This window comes from Galeopterus variegatus, unplaced genomic scaffold (genome assembly GCF_000696425.1).
Source record: "Galeopterus variegatus unplaced genomic scaffold, G_variegatus-3.0.2 Scaffold991, whole genome shotgun sequence".
Classification (NCBI taxonomy): domain Eukaryota; kingdom Metazoa; phylum Chordata; class Mammalia; order Dermoptera; family Cynocephalidae; genus Galeopterus; species Galeopterus variegatus.
The window spans coordinates 442,507-463,150 of record NW_007727102.1 but is presented as its reverse complement, the minus strand read 5'-3'; the positions used below and the strand labels follow the sequence as shown (position 1 = coordinate 463,150).

Below are 20,644 nucleotides of genomic sequence, written 5' to 3'. Positions count from 1 at the left end.
GAGGAAGGAAGGAAGGAAGGAGGGAAGGAAGGAAGGGAGGGAGGGAGGGAGGGAGGGAGGGAGGAGTGGATGAGGCAGCAAAAGCTTGTGTGAGCAGAGGACTTTTGAGCTCAAACCTGAAGGAGGAAATGAATCATGAGCGATGGTGGAGTGGTCCAGGCAGAAGGAGGAACAAGTGCAAAGACCCTAAGTTGGGGATGAACTTTGGGTATAGGAAGAATTAAAAGAGGGCCAATGTGCCAGTATCCCAGGGTGGGAGGGAAGAGTTTAAGATTATCTCGGAGAAGTTAGTAGGGCCACTTTCCAACTGGAGCTTTTGCAGGAGTTTGTGGACCATGATATAGGTTTTGGACTTCATCCTAAGTGCAGACAGAAGGCATAAAAGCAGAGGAGTAATAAGATGTAATTTATAGCCCTGTGACAAGGAATGGATTGTAGGAGAGGTTGGAGTGGGTTCCTGGAGATTAGAAAGCTGGACACTGCATTAGTCCTGGTGAAAGATAAAGGTGGCTTGAACTAGGGACATAGAAGTGGAGATGGTGAGAAGCTGTCCGTTTTGATTATGTTTTGGAGGTAGAGCTTTAAGGACTTGATGATAGATGTGACTCGTGAGTGAGGAAAAGAGAGGAATCAATTAGACTGTTTTGAGGCTTGAGAAAACTGTTCATTTAAGGGTGTAATTGCTGTTGTCCTCACTAGATGTAACTTCCATGAGGGCAGAGACCTTGTCTCCTTTATTCACTGTGCACACCCACTAGCACAAGTCATGCCAACAGAGGAGGTGCCCAAAGTATTATAGAATGACAATTATTACAAAGCATGAACACATGATCTACATTATTTGCTGAATATATTTCCCCTTATGTTGTATTTTTTATATATATTTTTTGGCATACAGAAGTTCTAAATATATTTAGAATTATGATGCATTTTTGATTTTTTATGTAGAGTTATGTCTTTTCATTTTTTGCTTCCTGATTTCTTTTACTGTGTCTAAAATGTCATTCCCTGTCCAAAGGTTTGATTAATAACCAGTTTTACTTCTTATATTTATTATTTTTTTTGTGCTTAGTTCTTGAAAAAGCAATCTGAAATTTATTTTGTAAATAATGTGAGATAAGGGCGTAAATTGATTTTTCTTTCTAAATTGTTAACTAGTTATTTCAACTTAATTAATTAATCCTTCTCTTTGTGCTAAGAAGTATCTTTATTGTTTATTGAATTCTTGCAAATAATAGTCTATTGCTAAGTGTTTATTTTACTAGTTGGAGGTGAGTGGGGTGAATATCAGACAGTGCAGAGTTGTAGAACATTTCCATCATCACAGTAAGTTCTATTGGACAGTACTACTCTAGAGAGTCATTTTCCCAAGTTCCTAAAAATTCCCCAAGAAATTTTAAAATCAAAGGCTATGATATATTGGTTTTGGGGATTATTGGCATCTATATAATATTTGGTTCCTACTTCTAGGAATGTGTTATGCAGTCACATTTATAAAACATATTCTTTTTATGTCATTACGTTTTGTGATTTCTTTTCAATGCCATATATATTTTTGCTCAAGATTAATCCTAGGAGTTTCTACTTCTTGAATTTATTTAACTATTAAATAAGGATTTACTGATTTAGTAAGTATTTAATAAGACTGAAAGTCTTCAAATAGTTTTCAGTTCAGGTATTCTAAATTGAATAATTTTTAAAATATAGTAAGATTTCTAAGAAATATCTTGTGTTTTATTGTATTTTCAATTTATTTAGCATAACATTGTACTTGATTTTTGAAAAAAATCTTTTTTTATGTCTTTTTCTCTTCAAATTTTATTTACCTGTGTTTACCATTTGTTTTTTCTAATAGATTTTAAAAGTTTTTTGATTTTTTAAAGGCAGTATCAGTTTTTATTAACTTTACCCCCACTTTTCATAGAGAATCTTTGGGCCTGCCTGCTCGGAGACGTTCTGGTGCTTTAAGATGGCTCTATTACTGCGATGACCTACCAGATGCATTTCATCATTTGCTTTCAGGACATCTTATTTTCTTCACTCTGGCATTCTTATCAGGCATTTTCCTGCCTTTCCTATGTACTCTGAAGTCAGGAAACTAGTAATAGGGGAAGCTAGTATTTGAACTCGAACTACCCAAACCACATCACTTATACTTTTAAAGTTGTTTTTAAGGAAAATGTTTAAGTTATTTTAAAATTATATTTAATTTCTAATTGCATTGCATTGTAATAAAATTTGCTTTTTAGAAACTATTGAGCTTTGAAATTCTTGATATTTGATCAATGTTTGTAAATATGAATTTTTGTAAAGTTTTATTTTGTTTATATGAAATAGAATGGTATGCCACATCTAATTTTATGCATGTAGATTTAATTATAGTGTTTAAATTCTTTATATTCTCATTTTTTTGTTTCCCTCAATATGGCATTTCAATAATGGTTCATTAATATTATCCACTCAATAGTGTTGCTATTGATTGTTTTTTTATCAAGATACCATAACTTTCATTTGCTTATTCCCTAAATATTGTGTGATAATAATATTGTCAGCTTTTCAATATTTTCCTTTTATTCTGACTGATACAATTTTGCCTATTTTTTATTTGGAAACTCTAATGTTTTAAGATATGTATGTAATTAAAAAAATAATGTTTTGTCTTTTATTTCAACCTTAAACTTGTTCAGTTATCTGTTCACTTTGATATTGCATTCTATTTTTGTGTTCTTAATGATTATATTGTAACTTATTAACAAGATGAAAATAATTTAACCATTTTTTAGAGAGGAATAAAAATTGGGTGTTCTGCCTTCATTTCAGCCCACTTCTTATTCTGTGTTCTTATTAACAAGATGAAAATAATTTAACCATTTTTTAGAGAGGAATAAAAATTGGGTGTTCTGCCTTCATTTCAGCCCACTTCTTATTCTGTGTTCTTATTAACAAGATGAAAATAATTTAACCATTTTTTAGAGAGGAATAAAAATTGGGTGTTCTGCCTTCATTTCAGCCCACTTCTTATTCTGTGTTCTTATTAACAAGATGAAAATAATTTAACCATTTTTTAGAGAGGAATAAAAATTGGGTGTTCTGCCTTCATTTCAGCCCACTTCTTATTCTGTGTTAATCTAATCTATTTTTATTACCCTTGTTAAAATTTAATTCCTCATTTAATGTTTTGCCTAATATTCTATGTTGTTACCTTAGTCCTGACAAGCATTTAGACTTATCAGAATCAAACTTTTATTTGTAATTTGACATTTAAAAAAATTATGTTTTTGTCTTTAGCAAGTTTGCATTCCTTGCAAATTGTTTTTTAAGCACAGTTTTGTCATTTTTAATGGTTAAGAATTCATATCTCTGAAATTCAGAGAATGTCTTTTAATAAGGTCTGCAGAAATGATACTTTACAATGCAGTTCTGAGGCCCAATGGATCCTAGACTGTTTGGTCAACAGTACATATAAATTTCATAGTTAACTGAACATAACATTTTTTCATAACCTTTCCCTGAAATGTTATGCTTGCTTTCACTTCTGTTTCTTTGTCATTTATTTTTTTTCTTTGTAGGTGACTTATTTCAGTAGAGTACTAGCTTTGGGGATAGAAAGATAGACATAGGGGTAGAAAGATGATTTCTTTACTTTTTCTATTTGAAAATATAACAAGGATAAACTTAGTATTGATTTTGGTTGTTTCCTTTAATCTCAAACATGAGGACTTTCTTCAGGTCTGGAAATTCTTAGCATGTGTAAGTTCTTAATGTTACATATACTAACATCATTTTCTAGGTTTACTTAAATTTAGGATTATCTATTATTAGTGGGTTGTATCTCTGTAAACAGTCTTCTCTGCTTCTCCCTTTCCACCTCTGATCTTTTTAATCTACTTTTGTCATTCTCTGTACTCTCCTGCTGTTTCTCGTCATTTGTCATCAGCATCACTAATTCAGTTTTTCTGCATCAAGTGTGTTATATATTGTTTATAATTATACCTTTTATTTGGGTTATTGTGATTTTTATTATAACAGTCTTTTCTTATTACATAGTTAGCTTATTTGAAAAAACTCCTTCAAATATCTTCCTGAAAACATGAAGCTGATTTTTTAAAAATATTATTGCATTTTATAAAGTAACGATTTGGGGGGAAAAAAGGCGAGGCTTTCCTTTCTTAGTCATTAGCATATTGTTGGTCTTATATTCCAAATTTTCCCTCCATCTCTAACCCCCAACTCCTAGGTGCCCTTAATATATATATTTTTACCAGCCTGAAATAATGGAGAGATAGCCAGGCTGTACGACAGACGATCAGCAGACTGGGATTTCTGACATCTGCTTAAGCTTTGTCCTGGTTGCTGGTTCTTTCTCCTCAGAAATGAAGGTGGCAAAGCCTAGATGACTTAGGATTCAGTGTCTAGCATGGTTTCTGGCCAGGGGCAGATAGATGCTCAGTTTTTGCTGTTTTTTTTGTGATCTCTCTTGCACCAAAATTGAGATACACGTGGAGGGCTAATTATGCTAAGGGACTTTTGTGGCATTGGTAAAATGAAGACTTGGCCATAGGCCCTAGGTTTTTACCACAAATAGTAGAAAATGAAACAATCCAGAGAAGAGATATAAATGATTTAGGAAGCTAAAAGATAAGTAGGTTCTTTCCAGAATTGGGAATATGCTTTTTCATGTTCATTGTACAGAATTGTCGCTTCAGCCAGTTTCATGGGGCTTAAATGAGTGGCTTTGTGTCTTCATTCACTCAAATATATTCTTAGAAGTGCACCACTATATAGTATAAAATAGACTTTATCCAGCCAATTTCAGAAAACTTCATGAAAATAGATTAATTCCTTTTTATCTCTTTGTTTTAAGTTTATTTAAGCATTAATGGTTGAGTTAGTGATCTGCCACCTTTTTTATTTGATATGTCTTATTCCTTGATGATCCTAGATATATGAGATGTTTCTATAAAGGAGCAGTTGCTTTTCAAAACTTTAACCTTAAACGGTATGAATATGAATTTTTCCTTGTTGACATTTTTCTTGTTGATCCGTATAGTTCTTAAGAACTTTTACCAAACTTAGGAAAACTCAGCTTGCTTTGAGTTGTGTGAGATGCAGTCAAACTATCTCTAACCTTCTCACTGAAGGAACTTCTCTCTCTATTTTACAACCTTTCCCCAACATATATACACATACCTTTGCACTTTATCTCCATTTCACATATTGCCTCTTTCCGTAGTTTGTGACATTTTCAGTAGCTGTGTATGGAATCCAAGTAGATTTCCTGAGAATGTTTTAGATCCTTAACTCATCAACAGCTCAGAAAAGGATCAGATGTACCTACACCTCCACTGTAACTCCCCATAGCAGGACATTTATTGTAAAAGCAAGCAAAAACAGATTGAACAAAACAAAACAAAGGTAACGGTTTTTGTAACCTAATTTACAGCTGTCCCATTTGTGTATAAGTTAAATCTCCAAAGAGCTCTGGGAAGCATGATGGAATGGAATTCCCCCACGGTTTCTCCATGAGTCAAACCTCCATCTGGTACGTTAATAATTCTCAAGTGCAATGGATAAAAAAATGGTCAAGTTGATGATGTATGTCTTTTCAGATGTGGAAAAAAGGCTTCTTAGAATATGATGCTACAGAACTACTGTCACATTTTCCAGCAGTGAATATGCCGTAACCCCCAGTAGGACAGGGTGTTCTTGAGCAAAGTACAACTAAAATATAGAAGAACAGAATAATCTCATGGGTTTACTGATGAGCGATAACGGTCCACTCTTATCTTGCCCTCACACTGCTGTAGGAATGTCGCAACTTAGATCTGCTTTGCTTTTCCCTTCCCACAGGTTTAGAAGACAGATCTGTGTGTCCCAATATGTGGTCGTATGAGAATAACTTGGAGCGCAGAATGAAAGTGTGGGTCTTATCCCAGAGTTGCAGAATCTTTTGGAGCAGGGCTTAAAAGGCTGCATTTTTTTTTTTTTTTTTTTTTTATCAAACCTTCAGTGTGAATCTGAAACACAGTAAAGTTGATGTCCTTAGAGGAGGACTAGAGGATAAGACTTGGGACACAGTAGAGAATGGTAGAATCATAGTAGGCACCATAATTTTTCTCTAGGAATGCAGAGGGAACCTAAGTTTTCACAAGTTCTTCTCATACTCCCTCATACTTGAGCCAAATGTTAGCCTGACTCTAACATAGAGTGCTGGAAGGAGGAAGATGGTGTAGGGTGGTGCAGTGCTGGGTGACAGGTGAAAACGTCCTTCCCTTTGTAGTCAGGAAGCACATGGTCACAGCTAGAGGGGGGATCAGATTGAGTGCTATAGTTAGCAGGGAATGGAATTCACAACTGAGTTAATTTTTACACTTGTTGGTAGGATTTGCTTGTTTATACTTTTCCAAGCCAGGAATAAAATATTTTAAGTATATTCAAGCAGGGGATGGGGAGCTGAAATAATGGTTTTAGTAAACAACGGCAGGAATTTAATGTCTGAACTAGGAAAAGATTATTAACACATAAAGTCAACATATTTCACTTCATGCAATTTATACTATGCTGGTTCAAAAACAAAGCAAAATAACAACCAAGGACAATAACAAAACAAACCAAAAGCAAACTAAAAAAAAAAAAAATCATGCTTATGCTTAAGGCAACCTTTTATTTGAAAACAGGAAAACATTTATTTCTAGATTTATTCCAGTTAGATGTATTTGTCTATTTCCAAGATTTAGAAACCATGGATTTTAGAGCAATGTGAATTAAATGTTCTTGGGGGTGCATAGTCCCCTGTATTTGTTGCCAATGCACTGAATATTAAGTCCTGATAAATCTAATATTCTGGAATTTTCTATCTTGAGGAAAGGGATGTACATTTCTTTGTTTTAAGTGAGCGAGGGTGATTGGGGTCGAGTAAGCTGCTGATGAGAACCTTTCTAAGTCTTCATTAAGTAGAAGCTGTTAAATCAGCATTGAAGTAAGAACTTTGCAACTTATCACCTTCAGTAGATTTCATAAATGCATTTTCACTCTTACAGTTTAAAGGAAAAAATGAAATCCCATTTAGTTGGAAAAAAAGCTGCTAAGCCAGTTTTCTTCCTACCTAGGATTTCGTATTGCACTTACATCAGGAATGCATAGGTATATGTCTCATGCAAGCTGGTGCAGGGTTTATGATGTGTATACTGGGGTACTGCGAGCTGCCAGAAGAGAGTCATTTATGTGAGTTCTCCACCTTCTGGCTTACCCTATAACTTCTGCCTGTAAAGTTGCTTGCTTTTATTCTATTGTAGGCTTTGTTGCCAAAGGCAGAGGATATTTTCTTTTTAAGAGAGCCCTTTGATGCTTCCTCCAGGTTGTGGCTGCTGAAGCGGGGTGGGTAAGCTAGCTTTGTTATCACTGGTACCTACCTGCTCTCCTGATTCTCCAGAGAGTAAGTGTTCTTCTTAAAAATATAGCTACATCCAGTGTCTCTGTGTCTTTAGACACTCTTTTAATGTGCTAGTATAAAGTAAAAGTCTTTTTGAAGATATGTTTTATGGGGAAGTGCTTTCTGGGCCCTCTTGAGATGTTCACAAGTACTGAATCGAGGTACCTTTATGGCAGTTTAATGACAACATAGAACACTTGTTATAAAGTGCCCTGTTGATGTGTGTCCCAGGGTGTGTTACAATTAGATGGGATTGAACATGTTGATTTTGTTCTTACCGCCGCACAACACAGCCCCCTTCGTCTCGTTAGGGTTTTGCAATTTGAGATCTGTTGGAGACTTTTTGTTTTTTTGTTTTTGTTTTTTCATTCCCCCAAGATGAAAGAGATCTGCCAGAATGGAAATTTGGAAAATTACACATACACCTGTGAAATTAGGCAAATTCTTATAAAGTTTGTATTCCAACCCATAAGCGGGATCTACAACAATGCTTTGTTTTGTGTGAGGAATTTTTTTTTTCTGGCTCTGCAAGGAACATGTGTGCAGGACTGTACAGGCTTAGAAAGAATATTCATTATTATTTACCGGAGGGCCAAATTGACAGTGTGCCAGGAACAGGAGGCCACACCTATGTGTGAAAAATGGAGCAGATTTGATTTCTGTAGTTGCCCTCACCTTGACTATTTGGTTCAAGGTGGGGATGCTAGGACATGTAGTTTTGTGAGCCACATACGTGGGTTAATGTGAAGGTTGACTGCGATGCTGCTCCACAAAATCCCATAGACCACAGCTGGTTTTTGCACCAACCGGCCTGATTATAATAAGGCACTAGAGTGAGAGATGGGCTCTGGCTGGGACCTCCCGCCTCACACTAACTGTCCCTTATTGACTGACCAGACCCCCGTCTGGCTGGCCAGAGTACCCTTCCTCACATCTCATGCAATGCTAGGCTTTCAAGAGAGGAGGACGAAGAAAACAGTGTTGACAATAATTTTTAAAAAATGAGATGTTCTCGCCTGATTTTCTTTTCCATACCATAGCCAGACAGCAGGGAATTCTTCAGTACAACAATATCCTTGTCAACTCTATTATGCAGGACTCCTGGTGGGTACTGAGAAGTTATGTTCGGGATCAGCCTGAAGTGGCTACAGGTCTGTTCCATCCAAGAATCACATGAAAGAATGTTATTTGAGCACATGCTGGACTTTCTGATATTATTTAGTAGAACAATTAACCAGCACTAAATAAGTAAACCTAACCTGCCACTTATCAAGTGACTACGGGGAGTTGCCCAGGTGAAAGTAGTTTGATCACAGCACATCAGTGGTAGTAAACAGGTGGTTATTCATAATCAAGGCATGGAGCCTGTATAAGCTGCAAATCATTGTACTGTTTCTATTAATGACAATAAAAGAAATATGATTTATACCATTACAAAGTAACTTCTGTACAGCATTTGTATTCCAGCACGCTTGTTCTCAAACTCTAGCCTGCATCAGAATCACCTGCAGGGTTTGTTAAAACAGATTGATGGCCCCACCCTCAGAGGGAAAAGAAATATGATTTATACCATTACAAAGTAACTTCTGTACAGCATTTGTATTCCAGCACGGTTGTTCTCAAACTCTAGCCTGCATCAGAATCACCTGCAGGGTTTGTTAAAACAGATTGATGGCCCCACCCTCAGAGGGTCTGAAATCAGTAGATCTGGGGTGGGGTCTGATGAATAATTTGCATTTCTAACAAGTTTCCAGGTGATGCTAATTCTGTCCCAGGGACCACACTTGGAGAACTCCTCTTTGCTGATCAACTGCTTGTAATAAGTCACTGAAATCAGGCATTTCTAGAGCACTTATTTTATTAAATGGCTCTTTTGTAAGGTTCAATCAATAATTAATTGTGCAGGTAAGGAATCACTTTAATATGGCAGGGTCGGAAAGAATGTTAGTAAAGTGAAAGATTAAAAAAAGAGAAATTGACTTATTTGATAAGATGTGGGTTAGATTCAAATTTTATTATTAAAAAAGGAAAAAATGTTTATATACAATTACTAAAAACCTGTTTCAAAATTTTTTGTTGATTTTCTTCCCTAATTGAAAGTTTTTCCTCCAAATCTTTGCAGTGAATTGAAAAAAAATGCCTTTATTTCCTGCATGTAGTCATAGAGTTGCATATGAGACAAAGAAATGCATGCTAAATGTTTTTAAGAATCATCCTTAATTCATCTTTGCTTTATGAATCTGTTTAAGAAAGTTTGTCGCCAAAGCCTTTTGTTTTGTATTTATTGTTTGGCTAGTACTTTTGTTGTTGTTGTTAATTAAAAAAAAAAATCAATCTGTATATTGTCTTCGATTTGCTCTAAAAGGGAAATATAAATCCATTCTGCAGTCAAAAGACTACATGCCCCATTTTTAAAAATTCTTTTATATCTGTTTTAAATAATGATTTTAAAAAGTCACTTCTCTTTTACTTGTATTAATTTAACTTTGTTATATAACCATATACGGTATTATTAACTAGGTTTTTGATATGTTTACTGGTTTTGCCAAATTTAGTTTTTTAGATAAGAATAATAGCTCTATTTTGATGGTGCTTTTACATTTCTAAAGAAAACGTACACATATTTTCTTGTAGAAGTCCATAAAGTTATACATTTTGATTAATTTGTTTAATAAATATTTATCAGCCACATACTATGTATAAGGGCTGTGGATAGACTCAAATCCTTTGCTTTCTTACTCATAAGTGCTGTGTGCTTTTAGTAATCTAATGTCCTGAATTTATATTCTTGATGTTTTCGTTATGGCAGTTTTGCTCATTTTGGGAAAAAAAATCCCTGCTCGCCTGATCCCACATCCCAAGCAGACTTCCAGCAGGCTGAGGGTAGATGGCACTTGCTTTGAATAACCAAGAAAGGACCATGGATTTCATACTGTCAAGTGTCATAAACTACCTGCAACAATATAAATAATAATAATAGTTTAAAACTATGCATCTCAGCTTATTAAAAAAAAATGGCCCAGTATTCTCTCTCCTTGATTTGGGCTTCAACTTTATTCCAATTAACTTCAACTAAAAAATCCTTATTTGAGTAAGTATTAAGTTCCATGGTGCTAAATGCAGTGTACCATACTTGCTGGTTGCCTTTCAAATGAGGTATGTAGAATTACAGTATGACAGAGGAGGTAAGCAAAATGCACAAATAACTAGAATTTATGATATAACATAAGAAGCTTTTTCTACCCCTCCCCCATATTAAAATGGAGTTTTTTTGGCTTTGTTTTTTTAAATCAAAGTCAATGTCATACCTTGTGTATACAAGGTTTGTCTCCTTAGCTGGATTATCCTTTTGGGTTGGGGCCGTCTCATCTGGTACACTGCTGTTTTTTCAGTGCCTGCCATGTGCATCACCCTCAATGAATATTAGTTTAGTTAATAAAGAATGAATGAATGAATAAATAAATATATGAAAGTTTCATAAAGAGAACAAAATAACACACAATGGCTTTCATCTTCTGTTTTTCAGAAGGTGAAAATGGTTTTCATCTTTATTACCAGGTATGGACTTTTTATTATTGAAATACACCACAATCATATAAAAATATATCATTTTAGTAATGAATATACTTTCATATTTTTTCATGGTATGGTTACCATCTTCAGTAAACTGAGAATAGCTTTATGGGGCTCTGGACTGAGACCTAATTACAAAATATTTGAATTTCAGTGACACCTCTGTCACGGACTTCCTGGGTCAATGCACAAGGCATGTACCAATGAACCGACTTTTCTCAATGCTTGAGTTACTGCCTGTGAATAAATTAGTCATTAGCGATTCTAGTTCAAATTTGTCTATATTTCTTCCTTTGACTTTATTTTTCCTGTGGTATCAGTATTTAATCTACTATGTAAGATTAGTTGCTGCTTGCAAGGTTTGCATGTGTTCAAAGCTGAATTGTTTTCTTGTTAGCATCATTCAGTTAACTTGGAGCTTCCCAAAGCAAGGCATTTCAGGGGAGAAAACATTTAAATAATTTAAAGTGTTTTCAGGTTTATATACAAAAACTGTTAATACTGCTGTCTATAAAAATGGCCAAAGACTTTGTATCAAAAAAATATTACTCCATTTTTATAAGATTCAACAGTGCATTTTTTCCCCCTAAAGAAACAATTTAAATAAAACCTGACCCCTTTCCCTTCATTTTACAATGGTGTATGGTCAAATTGAACCCTCCATTAAAAATTCTCTAATATCTTTTTTTACATTAACATTTTAAAACTCAATTTAAATATTCACAGATCTCATTTTTAATAAACTAACAAATTTTAGGTGATTTCTTTCAACTTTCTTGATTGAAGGACAGCAGTTGGTACAGATATAAAAAAGATGTACAGCTATGAGCAAAGCCCAAAATCAATTATATAGAAGAAATAACACAACACATGGAAAGAAATTAATCAAAAAGAAGAATTTCTACTATATGATTCTCTGGTCTGTTACCTGCAGGCAACAAATGTAAATGAAAAAAATCAACATTCTTCTAGCAGATAAGAGAAATATTAATAAAAATGTTTCCTTCCTACTAGATCCCCTGATGCAACTATTGTTAAAAGTGAGTGACTGCAGGAAGAACTTGCTCATTTAAAATACAATTTTTTTTGACTACAGAAATAAGGTTTTATTCTTGCTGTTAAGCTCAATTACATGAGTTAGTATGGATTTGCACTGTCCAAAGAGCATCCCTCTTCTCTGCCCCTTCTCATTAAATGGCTCTGTGGGATATGCATGAGACAAATGTAATAGGAACCAAGTGAGAAGCATTTTGAGGTATGCCTACAGGGTAATGATGATTCGTAAGGAAGTCTGCATGTAGCAGCCGAAACTCTAGTACTACTGAGAGCCACAAAATATGCCCCAGATAAAATTACTAAAAACATATTAGTGCTTTAAAGCTAGAGATGTTTCTACTCAGTAATGAGGAGGGGAGGGGAATATTTTTGTGGGATTTAGCTTCTTAATTTAGAGGTTTTTATTTTTTTCCATTTCTAATTGAACAAACAGGGCACCCGTGTACAGAAGATATGATAATTTTTTTCCTATTGGAAGGGCTTTATAGTTTGTATTTTATGAATGTTATGCTGAAATTCACAGAAATATGAGGCAAGAATACAGATTGTTCAGTATACCTGTCAGTCCATTGCTTCATTTTCTTCATACCGAAAATGTAACATAAGTTGAAAATGAAAAGTTTTAAACTTCTTTTACTGTCAAATAAAATGGGGTATGTCTCTGCAGAGTTTTGATATATTTGTGTATTTACATATTAAATGCAAACCAGAATTTGCTTATCCCAAATTTAAATATTTTAAATTTTTATATTTTAAAAGGTAGCATGACCTGACAAATGTGGCTCGACTATAATGTGATAATTCAAGCACAGTATATATAATTGCTTAAATCGTGAGATTTGGAGGGTCCTATTATTTATGTATATTAAAGGGTTTATGCGACTTCTCATTCCTTTGAGTGGATCTTTTGCAAATGACTAAAAGAGCACAAAACAGGAGCTGGCAACTTAGGGAGAACATCAACATTTTCATTTTCATTAATTCATTAAGATTTTGAGAATTTTATTCCATTAGTGTAGATTCTTTGTTCTGTGCACGTGTAAAACAATATAAAATTTGTGATGGAAGTTTTAATTATTAATATAATACTTTCTTATATAAAAGTTATCCAAAATGACACACATTGAGAGGCACTGGAATAAAACGGTTTGAAAATATTTGTGTGTTTTCAGGGGAAACTCAACTAGTGGAATTTCTGAGCACGCTGTGATGGATTATTGTAATTATTGGGAATGATAATATTTTAATGTGATTTTCTTCCCACCTGTCAGTTGCAATCAAGGCTGCCCAGTATTCTGAAACAATCTCATTTTGCTAGGTGGCTAGTCTTGTGCAGCTTCTAGAATGCTTAGAATATTAATGCATGGAGAGAAGATTCAATTCTCTCTATAGTTCCATTACAACAGAGTGTCTTGTTTTAATCAAAAGGTGTATACTACCAAACTAAAGTAAGGTATAATAAATTAGTGCCAATGAAAGCTTAAGAGAAAGGACCTCTTTTGGGGGATATTGTATCAGAACCATAGTATTTGGCATTTCTTTCCCCGTTCATACATGAAAATGTATATTAATTTCTGAGAATTTAATTTCTTTCTTCGGTGCCTCTTATTCTGGAATGCTTTGAATGTATCTGAACAAAGACAATCTGACATTTAGGTGAGGGTTGTTCTGTTTACAGTAGGCTGTCAAGGTAGAAAGATATTCATCAAGATGACATATGTTGAAAGATACATGTATTTGATTTACTGTTTACTATGTTGGTCTTTATCATTTCTTGCATTTCCTCACTGTATTGCTTATTTTAATCCTCTTTCCTCTGAATTCTTATATGTTTTTATATTTTTTCCCTCAAATTTTCTTTGTCATCTTTTAGCTTTTACTCCAGTGGCTATGGATGTATTTCAGGGCTTTCTTTAAACCTCTAAAATTGTAGGAATGGTTTTCTCATAAATTAATTTTTCTGAGGGAGTAAGTCCTCCTCTATCTGTTTCTTAACCATGCAAATACACTTCTTTATTTTCATTTCATTCAGTGATTATGCTACTGCTGTATAGGATGGGAGTGCTTAATCTTGAACATCTCACTTGTCCTTTACCAATTCCAGATCATTGAAACAACCACCCAATGAAAAATTCTCTGCTGTACTACCTTAGACCCACCTTTTATAATGCAGCTTTTAGTACTGGCTGAAGGAAAGGCTTCCCTGTACAGTGGGCTGTCCATCAGTACTGTCAGGTACTGTCAATCTGCACAACCCTTCTTATCTCCAGCTTTATCTCCAGAGGGCAAGGGTAGCTATGGCCAATTCAAATGAGTCCTGAGTACACAATTGTCTCTCTTCTGTGAAAGTGGAAGTCCTACTTTGTACCCACCAGAATTTCCTATAATCTCCATTATCCATCCAGTATAACATATGGAATGATGCCTACTCATTTATTCTGAGAGACAGTTAACAGCTTTCTGAGCCCAGCATATAGTACCATTGTATTCATAGCTTTAGGATGTGCAGCTAATTATTAGCATTTAAAAATGAGATAAATATTTATATTTATGAACATTAGGACTATTAATTCTGGTGAGTGTGTTTGAATATCTATGCATCAGAAGCAATTGAAGAGCTGAAATTCAGATTTCCTCACACTTGCCTGCCAAGTGGCCTCAATCAGAAGTAATTTTCTCCATGAAGGCACATGGAGCTCAGTCGTGAGCCTTTTCTGAGTAGATATTATTATTTGTGTCAAATTATGTGTGGTGATTTTTCTGAAGTGGACTTCTGTGCCCACTAATCCATACACAGGAGGTTCCTTCATTCCCTCCTTCATTGGTGCTATTAATTGTACTTGTGCTTCAAGTGTCTCTTACCATCTTAAAATGTTAGTTTATGGCCACCGATTATCTGTAAGGTTTTCCTGTTAAAGAAGCATGCAATATAGAGAGTAGAGTGAGATCTGATCTTAAACCATAAATATTATGCATTTTAAGAGAAACCTTTTCCCCAGAGCCTGATTTGATGGCATTGCTAAATAAATGGATAGTAATTTCACATTTTAAACTATGGTAAATTACATAAATCTGACACTTGCTTTGGAAGAAGTACAAGTTGGCCATAAAAATTACTTTTCTGGTGGCCTGTTCTAAATATGCACAATGAGACCCCACGTATTTTGAACAATTGAGCAGAAAATTTTCACCTTTCATTTGGATTTTTGTAGTGAAAAAATAAGTGCTTTTTTCAATTACTGCTTGGAATTGCAAAGTGATAGCCAACAAATACAAAAAAAGCGCCTCTGGAATATGAAATGCTGTGCCATCAATTAATATCAAAACTTTAAGAAATAAAGTATTATGTATATATAAATGTACATGTGTGTATGTGTGTATATGTTTATATGTATGTATATATACATATTAAAATACCATAACATGACTCAGTTTGAGGTTGAAGCATAGATCAATGCTTTGTGATTTTTGTCTTCTTTCAAATTTTCACATGAACTTTTCTATTTAATTTTTAATACAGTTGTTAAATTGAATTTGATATCATACTGTTGGAAACCATTTATTAGGACATTGAGTACTTTAAATTGAGTACTTTTATTTCTTAAAGGAAAGTATTTTTCTGTTAATTTTACTTTTATAGTGTGCATGCATTCTCTCTGTTATATAGGCTTTTATAACTGAAGAGCATCCAGAAATAAAAAGAACTTCACATTTTATGTTTTTCATATTTTATATATAAACTCTTTAAAATATTTGTTTACAATTGGAGCTTTATTTTTTGTTAGCAAAACTCATAATATATATTCCAAAAGGATATATATTGTCATTTCTGTTATAACTGATATTAAAGTAGTTACTTACACATTAATTTGGGGTGGGTATAAATTATGTAAACAATAAATATTAGTAATCAATTATTCTATTTTTGGTAAGTCTAAAAGATTTTTCTGACTTTTTTATGGGGGGTGTTTAATATTTTGGTTGACTTTCAGTAATCTGAGAAGAGCAGAAAGAGACATCAATTTTTAAAGACTAGATCTTTAAACATCTGTAAATAAATAATGATGCTATTTGAATTAGCCATTTTCTGAAGTTTTTTGTGTTTATGAATTACTTATGTTTAAAAGTTATATTTCTGAAGGAATGTGTTTATAACTACCAAAGAATGGTTTGCATAGTAGTATGTTATATTAATAAAATATATTTTTAAAATCTTGAGTTTTCACATCAGCTTTTTCACTATTAGCTTGTAAATTTATACTGGTTAGTTAAACTACTAAGTTTTACTTTCCAGATAAAAATAAAAATGGTTATTCCCATACCTACCTCACTGGGTTATTTTAAAGATCATGGAAGAAAGTTATTTGAAACTCGTACATAAAACACAAATGAGATAGCTTTGCACATCTCCTTTTGGCCAAATTTGTTATTATAATTTAGTTGTTTGTAAAAATAAAAATAAGGTAAAATATTCTATTATGGTCCTTATTATACTGAGCATTAATAATTAAACTTCTGAAATTATCAAATAAATGACTTAAGGATTGTGTCTTGTTTTAATTGTGTCTTGTTTTAATGTGTCTTATTTTACATTATTATTATTTTATATTTTTCTTGCATGTCTTTATATTTGATGTAATTGTTCAAAAAAATGAAAGATTATACTTTTTAAACCTGAAATGGTTAATAAGAGATAAAACCTAATATGAGATTCATGACTTTTGAATTTGGTTTTTGCAAAAACAGAATGTATGGTTCTTTCAACCTTCCACCTTCAGTGCAAGGACTGTGTAAGAAAACACAATATGACCAGAGTGTTTGAAATTAGGGCATCCTTTTTCTCTTAACATTTGTTCTTTTGAAGCAAAAAAAAAAAATAAAGGAAAAAAATAATTTTTATGAAGAACAAAAAGACTCTGTAAGAAAACTTTTGCTTGGATGTCCTTTAAACGCATGCAACTAAGTCTGTCCATGCAAGTTTGTCATATGAATTCATGAAAAGTTACTCTTTGGGAAAACACTAATACACCACTATGCTGTATGTACTCACTCCTGTTTACCCACACATATGAGTGGCCTTCAAAAAGTTCATGGAAAAATTTGTGTTATCTTTTAATTCCATTTTTCCATGAACTTTCTGAAGTACCTTTGTATATAAAAATTGTAATATATTCACTATTTTAAATTATTTTTAAGGTATCTCCTTTGGCCCTGAAATTTTCCTAGCATATTTCTAAAAGGTGAGAGAGAGAGGCTGCCTAAGCTTTTGAGTATTTAGCCTGTCTGATGAGACTGCTGACATGAGTGACAATTAGTATAAATTACCATAATTGTGTTCTTTGGAGAAAATGCCACATTACTTCTTTGGGAGAAAATGCAGGCTTCTGCTTAGTAAAATGAGATGGCTACTTTGATTCTTTAGAGGCAGTGAAAAATTCACAATCAGCCCTGATATTCCCAGGTAGTTCACTTTGGATCCGTCTGAACAACCTCAGCCCTCCCTTTCCTTTCAATAAAATAGGTCCTTTAATGTAGTGCACTTCACTCTCATTCTCTCTAAGGGAGTTGTATTTTTATTACTGAAAAAGTATCACATAAATACAAATTACATTTTTTCATTAAAAAACTACTTTTCATTTCAGAAAAAATTCAATTAATTATGAATAGGGTTATGCTTTCATCAGGGAGAGAAATATGTAATTTTTCTTCAAGCCTCAAACACATATAATGAAATCTTTTCTCAGAATCCACTCTTAAGATGGATTTTTAAAAGTATAGACTTTATTAAAATCTCAGTTCAATTAAAATGCATTCAATTACTTTAAATCTTTATTAAAATCTCAGGTAAAATTGTACAACAGTGTAAAAGAGACTTGTACTCTTTACCAGGCAGTTAATTCAAACAAATGAACATAAAGTACATAGTTTTGCTCTTCAGGAGAGAATCAGAAAAATAAGTTTGGGGCTTAGGGTTGGGGGCGGGGAGGGATTGGAGACGCAGGTTGCTTTCTATATAGTAACTTTAGGCACTGGTTTCATTGAACTTCTCATCACAGGTCAATGTATCTTGTGAATATGCATGTGGCATTATTTTGTGTGAGTCCCCTTTGTGATATGACTTGGAATACATTTTTCTCACCACTGTAATTAAAAAGACCCTATTTAAGGATTTTATTTCACTATCTTCCTTGGATGTTTTTGGTACAGTGTCCCTGATTCTTTTTAAGGGCCGCTTGAAGATGACATTGAAGATGAGGAAGAAGAGTGTCCATCAGAGGAAACAGATGTCATCTCAAAAGGAGACTTTCCACTGGAGGAAAGCTTTTCCACAGATTTTGGGCCTGAAAATCTGAGCTGTGAAGAAATGGAATACTTTTGTAACAAAGGTAATCGTTGATGGTTGGCTGTAATATGTGAGTCCACTTAAATGATTTTGTAAAGTTTTAAAAAAATGCATAGTAGGGTGGAATAAAAGTGCTCAAAGTTCTGAGACCTAATTGAACAGTCTGAAAATATGTGCAGAAATTTTTAAACGTAACATGTTATCTTGAAAGACAAAAGAAGTAATTTCTCTTTAATAACAAGTCATTTTTTTATATTGAAACAAATATTTTAATGTTGATTGGCCAATTAACTAGACACATTTTCAGGTTGATTGGCCAATTAACTATAATACATTTAATATGTATCATTTATTCATTCATCCTTTCAAAAAGTATTTATTGACTGTCAGTTGGTTGCAAGGCACTGAATTAGGCATTGAGTATAAGGACTGAATGAGGCAGATGGTGTCTCTGCCAACGAGTCTGCCTCACTCTTTTTGAAAATCGAATGCTTCACATGTTTGACATTGACTTTCAAAACGGAGGATGGCACTTTTTAGATATTTCCCAGTAAGAAAATACATACTCTTTCTCCATTCTAGATACTCTTCTAACACATTAACATTATAACCCAAGAAGCACCTGAAACATAGCTTAGCTTATTTCCAGTCGCGATTTGGAGCCAGGTGGTCTTGCCCGTTACTGTGTCTTCACTGGACAAATAGAATTATTTGCTTACTTTTTTCGTAAGTCAGTTTAAGGTTACTCATGATTCTTTTTTATTTTTATTTGATTATTTCGTGGGTCTTCTATCTCCTCCTGCACTAATGCACAGTTTCGTGAGTGTTTGGGTCACTTCCATTATAAAAGCCGCTTTTGCTTTTACTATGGCAGTTTCCCAGGGGGCATGACTGAGAGTGTGTGTCTGTGACTCTGCCTGTCTCTGTCTGTATGTCTGTGTTTGTGTATGCACCATTTTAATTCAGACTTGTGAACTTTGAGGAAGATAAATGATATGAAGTGGGTTTATTTTTGTGTGTTTTTTGTGAATTTATTGATCAGACTTCATAGTCTAAAATAAAGAATTCTGATATAGCTTCTCAAAAAATTGCCAACACATGTATCTTAGTGGTCACAAATAATGAAGTGGGTTTATTTTTGTGTGTTTTTTGTGAATTTATTGATCAGACTTCATAGTCTAAAAATAAAGAATTCTGATATAGCTTCTCAAAAAATTGCCAACACATGTATCTTAGTGGTCACAAATATATTTGATAAGTATTATTAAAAGTTCCAGTATCATTTTCTCTTGTTGACGATGTGTTACAAACAAAAGAATTCAGACAATTCCCATCTCTGTGGTTAGAAAAACCTCAGGCAGGCTCTGAAATTGTGGGAACAGAATGGCTGCACCAGTACCTGGACACAGTAAAGTTCAGAAAACCTCCTTACCCATTAACTTCTGCAGACCTCAAGATGGCCTTGTCACATGGTCCTTGTCTTCTACAACAGAGATTTTTGGTTGAAAATGAGAGTAGTGTGGACATAATAGGCCTTTTTTCCTAGTGTTGACTCAGATATGGGGTCAAATTAATATTTTCCTTAGTTGTTCTGGATGCTAGAACCATTTCTTGATGGTATGTAGCTAGGATAATACATACAAGAATTGGCAAGAGATGTGGAGTTTTAAAATTTATGTTTAATGACATCTTTTCTTACTAGAAAATACATCTTTTGTGCATTATAGAGTACCCATCTTATGTTGTGGTATAGAAATAAAGAGAAGGAACTAAGAGAAAGTACCATTTATTCTTTTGCTTTTGTGGTTAAAGGAGTTAATGTATGGATTTAGACCTTTTTGTCATTTTAATTGATCTAGGAAGGCAGTAATGATAGGTATTATTAGATATATTTTAAATTTTGAGAAGATCACTGGTTAGGGGCTATGTTTAATGAAAGAGTATAGAACTCTTACGTTTTTTTTTTTGTTTTTTTTTTGTTTTTTGTCTTTTTTTGTGTCTGGCAACGGATCACAACCCTCAGTGTCGCGCCCGTACCAGACCGGGACCGGCAATGGGATCGCAACCCTCGGCGTTGCGCCCGCACCTCGCTCAGCCAGTGAGTGGGAACCGGTCTGTATGTGGGATCCGAACCCTCTGCGGGAGGGCCGCCGCGCTCCCAAGTGGCGCACTGTAGCAGTGCGCCACCCGGGCGGCCCCCACAAAATCTCAGGTTTTTGTTAGTCCTTTCTTATAAGAAA

The 20,644-nt window shown here is 34.1% G+C and overlaps 1 protein-coding gene across 1 annotated transcript in view; it reads left to right on the top strand.

The window, feature by feature from the left end:
* Positions 1–20,644, top strand: part of ZFPM2 (zinc finger protein, FOG family member 2) — a 408,841-nt gene that overhangs the window by 11,595 nt on the left and 376,602 nt on the right. Inside the window, exon 2 of the mRNA XM_008574052.1 lies at positions 18,289–18,447. Coding sequence (XP_008572274.1) covers positions 18,289–18,447 — 159 coding nt within the window. The remainder of the gene's footprint in view (positions 1–18,288; positions 18,448–20,644) is intronic.